General features: G+C 40.6%; 1 protein-coding gene across 1 annotated transcript; it reads right to left on the bottom strand.

Annotated features, from left to right (window-relative positions):
• Nucleotides 1-4,655: 4,655 nt before the first annotated feature.
• On the bottom strand, nt 4,656-5,582 carry LOC113170696. The gene is made up of 2 exons (XM_026372893.1): nt 5,483-5,582; nt 4,656-5,345 (listed from the first exon to the last, which is right to left on the bottom strand). Exons 1-2 carry the CDS (start codon nt 5,511-5,513, stop codon nt 4,732-4,734), a joined length of 645 nt encoding a protein of 214 aa, XP_026228678.1. The 5' UTR covers nt 5,514-5,582; the 3' UTR covers nt 4,656-4,731.
• Between the last annotated feature and the right edge of the window lie 7,250 nt (nt 5,583-12,832).

The raw sequence follows: 12,832 nt of genomic DNA, 5'->3' as shown, positions 1-12,832 counted from the left end.
AGCTTTCATCCATGTCCATGTTACTGCTGCCCACCGAGAGCAGAGTGGCAGCTGATGTCATCTCTCCTGTCACTCATCGGCTAGTCTGTCTGCCTCGTGCCTTTACAGTCACATCAGGTGATTTTAAACATTGCTGCCTCTTATTTTCAGAGTAGCTAACAACTTCACTCTGTATGCGTGTACATGTACAGATATTCTGTACTACACGTGCACCACTGTTATATATTTTTAGTCACACTAGGGATGGAAATGTTGTCAGTCCACTACTTTGGTCCACTTATGATCCTCTGACAATTCATCTAGTGCCACCTAGAGGTCAACATTTGGGATTTAGGATGAATTGTAAAAACCTTTCTTTTCCCCTGATTTGTCCCCAAGGTCAAACATGTTATTCATCCACTACTCTGGTTTCTGACAAAAAAACCCTGCAAAGCTAAGGAGATTTCCATCAGCCTCAGCTGTAGGGTGAAGTGTCTCATTCCTCCAATCAGAAATATGCTAGTCCCATGAAACTCTCTTGCACACGCAAGAGAGCACACGCCAATTTAGCAACTTTCACATCACTGTATTGCTGCACAAACACCTCCAAATTCTAATATTTTAATTGAAATTCAAACAGAAAGTTCAGAAAACCACATAAAATACAACAGAAGCGACTTGTGGCATTGATACTGACTATTGTAAAGCTTTACCATTGTCCTGTTTACTGTATGTTTAAGTCAGAAAAAATCCTTTTCCCAGGCTCTTTATTCAATCTTAATTAACAGAGGAGAGATAACAAGGAACGAGTTGCAAATGTACCCTGAAAGTGGTGGTGACTCATACATAATATGCATTAGAATTATTCCCTTTTCATAAAAATGACATATTTCAGATGATTGCGTTTGCGCTGCCAACCCTTCATTAGCCCTGTCGTACGAATGAAAACGCAGCTCCACATTAGGACGGTTTTGGCCAATAATTTATACTTCAAACAAGCAGATAAAATGCATACATCGTGTATATTCGGAGTCAGGTCGTTATGGCAGCAAGTTCAGCAAGGTAGTGCAGGATCCCAAGGCATTCCCAGGCCAGATGAGATCAGCTCTCCAGTGTGCTCTCAAATGTAATTTCATCTTTCTAAGAACTATAAATAGCATGACTTTACAACTAAACACATTTAATGGGCCCTCTAACACCACTCATGTACCAAAATCGGTTCATCCTATTACACACTTGACCTTTTTTCAACTAATTCTGTACCTGCAAATTCAGTCTGACTGAGAACACACACAAATCTCCTACTACGATTTCTACAACTTAATAAAAAGGTACCGGAGAGAGCGACATCTCCCAAGAGGAAAGAAGCTTTTCCACTGTATTAAATATCCACTCACTATGAGAATCACAGAGACACGATACAGTCAGTGGAGCTGACTGAAGTTTTAAATGTTAAAATAGCTGCCAGGCCAAAATCTTAATGGTTTAGAAGCTAATTATCCATGATAATTGATGTAGACGAATATAAAAACAGGAAATTTCACATTCCTGTTAAATTGACGGTCAGACACAGCAAAATTAAGCATTTCAACAACTGCCACAAAAGAAACAAGCTTAACTAGCATTTCTCCACCACATGGTACCACCTCAACGTAACGTATTCTACTCTATTCACCTATTTGCAAATCTAGTATCGTCTCAGTGAATCTGGCTGTGACAGCAATGCTAAAGCTCTCGTCATATGCAGGTGCAAATTGAAGAAAATACCATTGTTGTTTCTCAGTATGTAGCATTTGTTTCATTTTTTTTTTCTCAGAAGAGATTGAGGGCAGCAAGATAAACGGCGGTCAAAAAAATTAGAGTTGGAAAATATGTTTTTATGAAAAGATGATGGTGGTGGTTGCAGATTATTATTCTCTCTAATGAATCAGTGTATTCAAGTCACCTTTTGGTGGTTCCTCAGCTCGCTTAAAGCCTGAGAACAAATAAAATTTTTAATTTCAAACACAATTGAGTCAGATCAGACTGATGTACCCCACCTCCACCATGTTAACCAGCAGGTTTTCTCCAGCTCCATCATTCCTCTGGTCCATAATGGCTATTAAGGGAGCTCTCGCCAACGTCACTGATGTGAGTCAGTGCAGTACAAAAACCTTCAGTCCTTGCTCTGCTTTGTATGAATTTGACCTGAACCGGAAAGCTGTGGAGAAATGATTGACAAAAATACTTTTAGGCTTGAGCGTGATGCTAAACTTGAGAAGATCATAACCTGTTATGCAGTATGTTAGCAATGCATCAAAATACCCTTCACAAGTGAAAACATCAACGCCTCATGTTGTTTACCACATAGCTACACAAATTCCAGCTGGGAGATGAAGCCATGATGATAGTTACACATTATTAAGGTGCCAACTGTTGCACAAAGGTAATTATGAAAGTGTTTGCATGTGTCACAATATCAATAATGCATCACAGCCTCAAGGCTCCCTATGGATAGTGTGTATGACCTACCGGAGGGTAGAATGGCCAAACAAGGCAACAGAAAACATCAAACATCACTAAGCATAATCAACAGTGAATGAGTCATTTAGAACTGAAACAGATCACACGGATATAAACGACTGGAGAGGCACAGAGACACGACACTAATATCCTGCAGGGCCATTTCTGCAAGCAGAGCTGTGAAGGATGAAAATCCCTTCAGTCGTCACAGTGTGGGCTGAATGCCCTGTCCTGGCCATACACACTCCTTCACACAGTCCTTAAGAGAGCAGCTGTTTTTATAGGGGTTACCTTTTTAGCATGTTAGGAGTTTTTATAAAGCATTTTTGTGTGGGAAGCATAGTACAAGTGCTGAGCGTGACTAATGTGGCATCAGCCACAGTGGTAATCAATTATGGTGAAATAATAATCAGTTATGGCGAAGAGACCGGGAACCATGAACAGAATTAATCGAAGATAACAAACCAAGACAACAACAGGAAGAAATGTTCAGTGTTCTTCAGGGAAAGGAAATACTGAGGAAACTGGGAAGCCTGTAAAGAAAACTGGAAAAAGCCTAAACTGGCTGTTTTATGTGATAATTGTATGTGGATGTGACCCACCAACGTTTATAGTGCGACCATGTGGGCTGCTGGTAACTTATCAATGCTGTGACTTCCCCAACACAATGTACAGTATATTGTATTTAATGGCATAGGTGTAATCCATAAAATCCAACTTGAGCAAGCACTAGGCAACAGTGGAGAAAAAAAAACTTTAGTCGGCCATCTGCATAAACATTAAAACAAAATGTGCAACAAATACTACATCAGTCCTTTGGAAAACCATTTCCAAAAGATAGATAGAGTAAATCATCACTTTCATCAATATTATTAGGAAGTCGTCCAAAATAAAGAGTCGTCTCAGTTTAAAGGCAGCAGGCTGAGAGTTATCTAAAAGAGAATCCTTACAGGGCAAAATGTTTGGCTGCATATTGTGGACTGATAGCAACATTTTGTTCTGTACAGTATGTGTGTTAAAAAACGGTCAGGAGGTTGACATTATTTGAAGCACAGCACAGTAGTCTACCTGCTTTTTTGTGCACTGTGTGTGTGTGTGTGTGTGTGTGTTTGTGTGCCCATGGATCCATGACCAAGCAAATGTGAATGCCTGTAATCCAGTTATACACTTAGTAATTATCCCTGACCTTGGAGTGTGAATAAATTCTTCTAGCTTCACTTGAAGATGAAACACTGCATCTCAACTCTCTACATTTGCAACTCAAACAGTGGCAGCAAAAACATTCTGATGCGACTGCCACGTATAGACTGTTTTACTCATACATATTTATACAGTATGTTTCGGTGCAGGGCCACTAGGGCACAGCTCTCAGACTGGGGGTCATGGCTCCCTAGGAGCCAACCATAACCATGAGTCTGTTCCCCATCTGTCACTCGGGGTAACAGGAGCACATTTTGGCTATTTTAGAAATTGAGCTTGGTCACAAAGAGGTGAAAATTAAGCTTTAGTGTTTTCATTTCTGTTTTAAATGTTATTTGATCAGAAAGTGTATATGTTGTTAACTTCCCCACTGTAGGGATCTGCTCGGTGACTACCTTGCTTTGTTTTCATCTTGGTTCCTGGCTCCCCCTCTGCTTGGGATGCACTATTACACCCTGATTGCTACCTCACTGGAAACACCTTTGAACCACTGTTTGTTGCATCACCTGCAGAAACTTTCCAGTGTATCCCTTTAAGCCTGCATGTCAACCCTGCTCTGCCTGTGAACATGTGATTCAACACCTCCCCTCACCCGCCACACCACAAATACTTCCTATGTTGCTGTTTTGTCTGTGTTCACCGGCCACCCAGCCATCTCTCCACTACTCCCCTGCTGATTCTCCTGAGACACCAAGATCATCTGCGGTCAGAATCCCAATGCACCCCTCTCCACTGTGTTATTCTCTCTCCTCTCTGCTGCCTGTTCTCCTCACAAAAACTATACTTGAGTAAATAAATGGCTTAAAATTTACCTGAGGTGTCAGCGCCTACTTGTGACACATTTTAAGAAACATTACATCCACATACACCAAAGACTGTTTTTCAACATGCATGTGTTTTCAATCCATTTATCTGCCATTTTGAGGAACACGGAGGATTTTCTCAAAGATGAAAGACCAAATTGAACAGTTAAATTTTTATTGCTGCTCAAAATATTTAGTCACAAAGTTAACAGCATTCACATTAATCTAGGTCCACAGATATGTTATGTCAGGTTGAGTGCAATCCTTGATGAGAGGTCTCTTTCCTAATGCACAAGTTGAAGACATTTAAGTCCATTGTGCTTTCCCAAGGTTCGAAGTGATATTCAAACTCATCTGTGCTACTCTCAGCTGGCTCAGGCCATGAATTCTCTCCTTGTTCGAGCATTTCAAATGGTAGCACACAATTGGAGTTGGACTCCTCCGACTCTATTTGTTTTTGTTGTTTTGATTTAACACAGCTCTCCACAGTGCTTGGCTCTGCTTTGACAACACCATCCTCTGCTTTGCTGTGTGCTGCACAACATGTAACTCTGTGCCTTTGGATTTCTGAGATGATTCTCCTCTGAATTTCAGCCTCAGTCTCCTCCGCTCTGATCTTATCTTGCAGTATTGCATACTTCTTCGCATAGTCCAGCTCCCTTGGTGGTGGCTGCAGCGCAGACACAGGCAGTGTTTCGGGAGACGTCGGACAAATGTAGCCCTCATAAATTAAATTTTGATCGAGTTCATTCTTTGTATAAACTCCAATGCTGTCTTGTGGTGGACGAAAATGAAAACCATGATGCAAAGGCAGCGAAGCCCAGCCTGGTGGCATCTGGCATAGCACATATCTTTGTATAGCTGTGGAATAATAGCAGGACACAATATTAAGCTCCAATATAGTGGTGACTCTTAAGAATCTTAGCAGAGATGGTAATGCTGAGTCATCACTACAGAGAGCCATCTGCAAGTCAGTGATAAATCAGATACCAGCTTACCTTTTTTTGCACTGCCACAACATTCGTCCATGACTGTAAATATCTATCGATGAGTATCCTGCAGAAAAAATCCCCTGAAGACTCAGTGTATGAACCAAATGTCAACAAATTGTCGTCCCAGCAACAAAGTTCAAAATACAACTTTGGAACCTGCAACCAGCCTGTGATCACTGAATAACACGGTAATGACTGTGTGTCCGTTCATGTTCTTCACATTATTGTTTAACTTGTTCAAAACGATGTGAAACAGTTCACTGTAGTTCTCATTTTCAAATGCTGCTCTTTTAAAGGCTTTTAATGGGCCATTAAAAAAACTTTTCATTGTCACTGAGGTAACTAACATTGGCTCTGAACATATGGTGTTGTGGATTTAACAGCAGCACACTGAAGGACTATATCATTTAACTTTTTTGGTGAACTGCCAGCTACAACAGTCATCTATCATGTGTGTCAGTCTTTTATTTAATTTGTGCTGCCTTGGCTGGGGTTTTCATCTCTGTGCTGCCTCTCCCCAGAGCAATGATAACAACTCCAAATTCCACCTAAAGTTATATTTCATGCTAATGAATTAATGCACCCTTTCCCATTTTCAGCCTGAAATGTGCTCCTTGCCCATGCCAAAATGAAAAATCAAATCAGTCTTGTCATTTGCAGCTGATTTGTTAAGGTCCCAGCACCCATTCGCTCTTTTCCCGCGGCATGTTTGATGAGACAGCACAGCTGTGTTCTTGTTAGTGATTCTGATAACTTCAAATTAAATGCCGTCTGAGAGAGTCGGGCCGTTAATATGGAATCACACACGTCAAGCTGACTCAGATCAATAAATTAAACACTGTATAAATTTGCCATCCACCTCCATCTCGCTGCCGTATTACAAATGACGAATCTTGACTGTCTTTTAATAGAAAGTCAGGAATTCAGTAGCAATATTCAGACAATTGTCATTACTATCTTCAATTTAACACTTAACGGTACAAATTACTATAGTTATATTGTTAGTAGTGATAATTGGTGTTATGGCAGTAGCAGGGGCAGGACAATCATGCTGTACAAATGACTGAATGAAAGCAGCAGTCTTCAAATTGCGGTACTGGGAGTTATGGAGGAAAAGACTTGACAGAAACATACTTGCAGCCTCGTGCAGTTGTTACACAGCACTCTAGGAAGCAATTAAAGTACTTTCAAGTCCTTGTTGCTCAATTGCTCCAAAATTCCAAGTCTTTCTCATCATCTTGCGGACTCGCAGTTTTTCAGAGTGACTAAGGTGCTTGTCATTATCTCTGAAAAAGTGCTTGTACACTCACTTGGAAATAATAGAAAGAAGGCACTTCTTATAATGTCAGAGCTTTTCTGGTTAACACATGTTTGAATTGTATTAAGTGTGTAAGTAATGCTTGTGATGGGGTGTGAAACTGTGAAACTCTTCAGAGGATGCAAACATTCTTACATTGTTTTAACATAATGTTACAAAATGATCCATTTAATTGTCAAAATCTGTATATGGACATGCTATCCAACAGAAGATCTGTTTAATGCCATGAGTGCTGCATGTGAGAACATCACTGGTGCACAACGCAAAATATCTGGTCAATCTGTATCATTGTCTTTGAACCTAAATCATCACACAATCATCCCTGCTAGTGTTTATGGGACTTATTGTTTGCTAAACAAAAGATTTAAAGCGGCTAGATCCTCTCATTATGCTCTCTTAGCTGCAGAAGATTCAAGATTCAACATAATTTGGTTTGGTGAGCTTTGTTTAAAACAAATTACATCATACACGTTAACCACAATAAGACATAAAACAACAACAACAACAACTAAAAATAGAAAATATAAATATAAAATGGCCACATTACCTACAAATATGTGCAACGTTTCCTATTCGCTTCATTTGAAGTCTGTTTGATAGATGAATCAAAGCACTTCTTATTTCAGTTCCTATATTCAACTTCAGCAGATCTGCAGGTCAGGGTTCACCTTTGTTCAACAATGTGCTTGGTCAGCTGATAAAAACTGTTGTATTTTCTTGAAATGAAAAAGTTATTTTTGTAGTTTTTCTCTTCTCTGTTCGTGAATCTTTCACTCTTACAGCCTGTGATCAATATTTATTTAATTCACTGAACAGAATCCAATGTAATGTGACAGTACCTTAATGCAGCAGTTTTTGTAGAGACTGGAAGCATTGGTCCCGATGACCCCATCCAAGAAAATAGCGCACAAACAAAGACGCCAGACAGCTGCCACAGAAAGGAATCATAACAACTAACCTTGGTGACTCAGAAGTTACGGGCACAAATGGCTGCTGGGTAAGTGCTGCTGCAGTGAGCAGCTAAAGGAGGCTAAGGGCTCAACTGTAGCTATAGATGTTCATCCCTGTGCTTGAGAGAAGCCAAGGGAGGAAAGAGATGTGGCAGATGATTGGGGGAATTATCCATCATGTATCTTCTCAAATGACCTTAGCTACAGACATTAGAGGTGCTGTTTTGGTGCTGAATGTGTCACTGTGACTGTGCTAGTGTGTATCTTGCTTGCATTCCTGTTCGTGTGTCTGGATTTCTGATGCCGAGCGTATCCCTGTGTGTATGTGTGTGTTGCCCTTTGCAAATCCATCAGCATGATCTTCTTTTTTCTCCCCAGCTAGAGCCAATCGATTCTCCACAGACTGGTGGCCGGGAACCACTGCTTTCTGTCAGCCTTGAATGAGCTGGTGGGCGGACGGATTATTCCATTGTAGAAAGCGCTACGCAGCTAGAGATTTTATAGTGTATTAAATTAAAACCTGTAATTATGAAAACAACGGTGAAACCTTGTGTTATTTTATTGATTTATTCGGTTTGTATGCAAGCCAGAAACGCAATCTAGCAAGGCACAGTTTATTTAAGGCAGGGAAAATGATCAGCAAAGGAGACCATAGCAATTTATTCAAATCATAATTTATTGTAAACCTCTGGTCTGGCGAACATATTTTGAATTTAATAACAAATTGATGGTGCTGCTGAGCTGAAGAGTGTCATGTGCTGTATTTTCTTATGACACTGACAAGTTAAACCCATTAACTAAAAGCTACACTTGGTGTGGAGGGACACATCTCATTGATGCCATTTCTACTCAGTGTCTATGTCATGATAACTGACCTTTATTGAGGTGAGAGAAGCCTGAAGCTACTCGGATGTTGTCCTTGGATGTTGTTCCTGGATGAGACGCCATCGTGGCCTTGAACTAATTGATCAAGGTCGGCCACTTCCACTCTGGAGTTCCAGAGCCTAAGAAATAACTTTGCTCTTCGTAGACTATATAAATATGGAACCAAATAAAGCAGTTTTTGGAAGTAAGGAGTTGAATATTTTGTACATCACCTCACTGCTTCTATAAATACAATTTTCATTAAAAAAATATTTTTGTTGTTTGCTCATTAGATTTTATTTGAAGATCAAAAGTAAAAAAAAAAAAAAACAATCAGGGGGGTAGAGTGTTTTTTCACAACTCTGTAAATGGTTTGTACCACAGGGGGCTGATATCGCTGGCATGTTCTGTTTAAGAAAGATTGATCCCAATGGTTCATGGGGCTTAAACTCAGGTTATCCATTTGAGCGGACATTTCTCTAAACATTAAGCCATTCTGTCATGTGTGCGTGATTGTCTGTGTGCTGACATGACAAGTGAGAATTTGTCACTTGTAGCCCAGCTGTGTATTTGCTAAGTGTGAACAGAGTAAAGAGAGATGGGGGCATTAAGACATGCGAGTGTGGGAATGCCAGATGGAGAAGAGCACATGCAGTCATCCTATTATCCCATTGGGTGTCAGAAGGGAGAGGCGAAAGCGTGATTCATCCATTTCCTGTTTTTTTGTATTGCTACATCCAGTCTAATAAAATACATACATTTTATTATGATGCCAGGTATATGGAGTTCTTTCTTTCTTAGTGTACCAAGTTTTTTAGCTTTCGTTGGCAGAGGTTAATGGCAGTGAGGTGTTTGACTATGTGGACTGCTGCAGCTCTACTCTAACCATTTTCTGTCCCTCTTTACTTTTGGCAACACAGATTTTTATTCAAATGCACAACAAAGCATGCACAAGACACACTGGGACTAAGAACTGAGAGAAGGTGACCAGTATATGTGCTGTGGAGCTGATTAGGATTGGGATCAGGTGTGCAGGTCAGCTGCGTGCATGGCACTTTATTTGAAAAGTTATCATGAGCAGTCGAGTGAGAAAAAATGTTTACTTCCACCTCCCATTTATAATTCCTGCTCAGAGAGCTCTGAAACGTCCTTCCACAATACTTGGCAGAAAAAAACACTAGTGAAGCTCTAATCTGTACACCAGGCAAAGGGTTGACCCAGGTTCCGGCCTGATGCTCAGGTCAAAGTCCAGCATACATACACACACACACACACACTGTAAAAAAGCTTCACTTCCATTCCATCAAGTCCTATTTACACACTTCAGATAACATCCTCTGAACTGAACCAACGGCTAAAATTGGAAATGTCATTCAAGCAAGGAGAAATATCCATTTGAAAACATGAATGTCTTATTCCAATCAGTAATCTGAGATACTTTTCCTTCTACAGCTCCGAAAACCTCTTGATTTTTTTAGTGCCAGTCCACCTTCTACCTTGGTGAATTGTGAAAAAGAAGAATAATTCTCAGAGCCACTTACAAGAATGCCTGCTATCAGATTTAATTCAAGGCTTTGACTCTGGTGGTTTGGTACAGTCGTCCCACTTCTGAGGCATCTGTCATTGGTGCATAAAAATATATACCTACTTAAAGAGCTGAGCCATGAGGACAGCGCAGTGTATAGCAAAACAGTTTGTGGCTGTCAGTGTGATGCCACCAAACTGTATTATAATATACAATATTATATATGGCTAGGTCTCAAAAGGACAAAAGATAAAATACCACTAAATACAAAACTGAAAGTCTGTTTTTTTTCCAGAGCAGGCAGCATGGAGGGGACGGCAGCTCACTCGACCCGGTCTTTCAACCACGTCTCCGTGAATAGAAGACACAGCAGTTACATTTTTAAAATCCACTGCCCCAAAGGTCAAATCATGCACATACACATGCTCACCCCTAACAGCCATACAAACAGTCACCTCTTACAACAGTACCTGCATCGTGAGCTCCTCAGTTTGAGTCTCCCACCCCGCCCACCAACTGAACCATGGCTGTACTCTGGTGGTGGCCAGTGATGTTAAATGATGCCTCTCGTGGCAACAGTACTTGGCTTGTCTGTCTTTCTTCTGCTGTCTGACTCTCACCATCTCTCCTGTGTCCTTGTTACCATCAGTCCATCTCCCTTGTAGCCTATCTGCCACTCTCCACTGCCACCACCAGTACACCCTCTCTGAAGTTAAGTGTCTTAACTTCTGATGTGTGTGAACATGAAGATATGTCCTTGTTAAATCGCATGTCATATGTCTCCAGAACTATGTGGCTCAGCAATGCAGTGTGATACAGTAATATTTATTTTATTTTTTAAGGATAAAAAGCTTTAAAAAGTAACCTTGCGTGCTCGCCAGTGACAGGCTATGTCGCACTGGCAATTTAATTACCCCGCTTTCTAACTCATCTGCTTTCAGATGTGAGCAAAATGATTACATGGTCATCGCTGATATAAATGTACAATGACTGCTTTCCCCTCTTGCCAGGAGCTCTCTCCTTTATCTGCTCTCACTCTTTGTCCTTCAATCTTCATATTTCATATTTCACATTTCCTCCACTTCTCTCCCTGTCTCCATTTCTCTCTGTAACCTTGTGAGTTTGCTTTAATATTCATGGTGATTGAACCTGAGGGGAATTCAGCATGTCTCTTTAATTTATGTGAGATAAGCTTCATTATTCACCCAGTGATTTAATATGCATCATAGGATTGGTGAGTGAACATATGAGAGAGGAAATCTATGAAACCTTCTGTCAGAATCGCTGCGCTGTATGCAGTAAAACTTCTATAGAGGTGACTGATAGTCTTGCCCCCAGGCAGATGACACTGTACTCCTCTCCACCTTCATTTTTTTTGGCCATGCACGCAGCATGGCTGTGTGAATTAATGGCAATTGGCCCACAGCTTTGGTCTAGAGCAAAATATCTTACACAGCTCCTTCCACTTGCTATGTTCTTAAGATGTCTGGTGTGAATGGCTCTCTTGAGGTCATTCTACTATCTCTGTTGGATCTGAGCTCTGACTAGACAAAGAGCAGATTTTCTTTTTCTGCAGCCATTCTGTTCAGTGTCACTATCCTGCTGCTTTACACAACTTCTACTGAGCTTCAAATGGCAGACCGCCACCCACACATGATTATGTGGGAACTAAAAAAGCTGCAAATTAAGCTACATTCACATTAAATGTTAAAATGGCCCCAATCAAATCAGATTTTTTCACAGATTTTCCACATCTGACACATAAGTGCTCTTATATTTGATTCACATTAAAACAAGACTGTAACAGTGTTCACAACATAGTTGGTTGTGTAACCTAAAACTTGAATGTTACATCAAATCAAATCTGACTAAATAAATCACAATTAAGGCTTTTAATGTGTACTACACTAATTTTCATCAAGCATGCTGTCCCCAGAAGCAGCAAAGCAGCCCTGAATCATGATGCTCCCTCCGTTATACTTCACTGATGGTATGATGTTTTTATGTTGGCATACAATTGCTTTTACATGCATGTTGCAGCACAGACAATGCCTGCTGAAATATTCTGGAAAGTAATATCATATTCAGCAAATGTATCACACCAGCCTGGTTTCTCTTCTCATATTTGTCTTTGCCTCTCTGTTCACATTTCCCTGATGTGCATAGACATCTGTCCATTCCTTCCCCTGCCACGCTATGAGGTGCACACTCGTGCACCCCCTCCTCTTTGACACATTTCCTCTGTTATCTTTCCCTCCTCACCTCCCTATGCTAAAAAGGGCATTTGTATTCCAGAGTCAGGGTGGCAGGCTACAGTTATCTCTTCAGAGGGTCTTTGAAACTTGAAACATGAAAAGGAGATTCCAAAGGCAAACTTTGTGACATGTCCTGAAATGTTAACAGACAGCATTCAGCGAGGAGACTAACTAGACAGCTACTGGCAGCAGCAGGTTAAAATGGGAAATGAAGTCTTTGGTGCAGCCCAAAGTATGTCATTCCCCAGAGTATAAAACAAGAATAGAGAGTTCCTAGTACCCCAGGTCTTACTTTCAAACATATTACAACAGACAGTTGCTCTAATATTGTGACACCATCAGATGCAGGTGTGACGTAGCTGAAGCTGCAGGAGCACTGAGTGGATTTTTTGACGTTTGTGGTGAGCAGTAAATAAATAAAGTACAGATTACACGTGTGACTTA

This window comes from Anabas testudineus, chromosome 14 (genome assembly GCF_900324465.2).
Source record: "Anabas testudineus chromosome 14, fAnaTes1.2, whole genome shotgun sequence".
In the NCBI taxonomy this organism is placed as follows: domain Eukaryota; kingdom Metazoa; phylum Chordata; class Actinopteri; order Anabantiformes; family Anabantidae; genus Anabas; species Anabas testudineus.
Note: the sequence above shows the minus strand (reverse complement) of the source record. Positions and strands in the feature narration are given on the sequence as shown.

Excerpts from the sequence above, each read along its gene's own strand:
- LOC113170696 (XM_026372893.1), bottom strand. The coding sequence starts at position 5,513 with ATGGACGAATGTTGTGGCAGTGCAAAAAAAG. Across the intron at positions 5,346-5,482 it reads TTGTGGCAGTGCAAAAAAAG|CTATACAAAGATATGTGCTA; the intron begins GTAAGCTGGTAT and ends ATTATTCCACAG.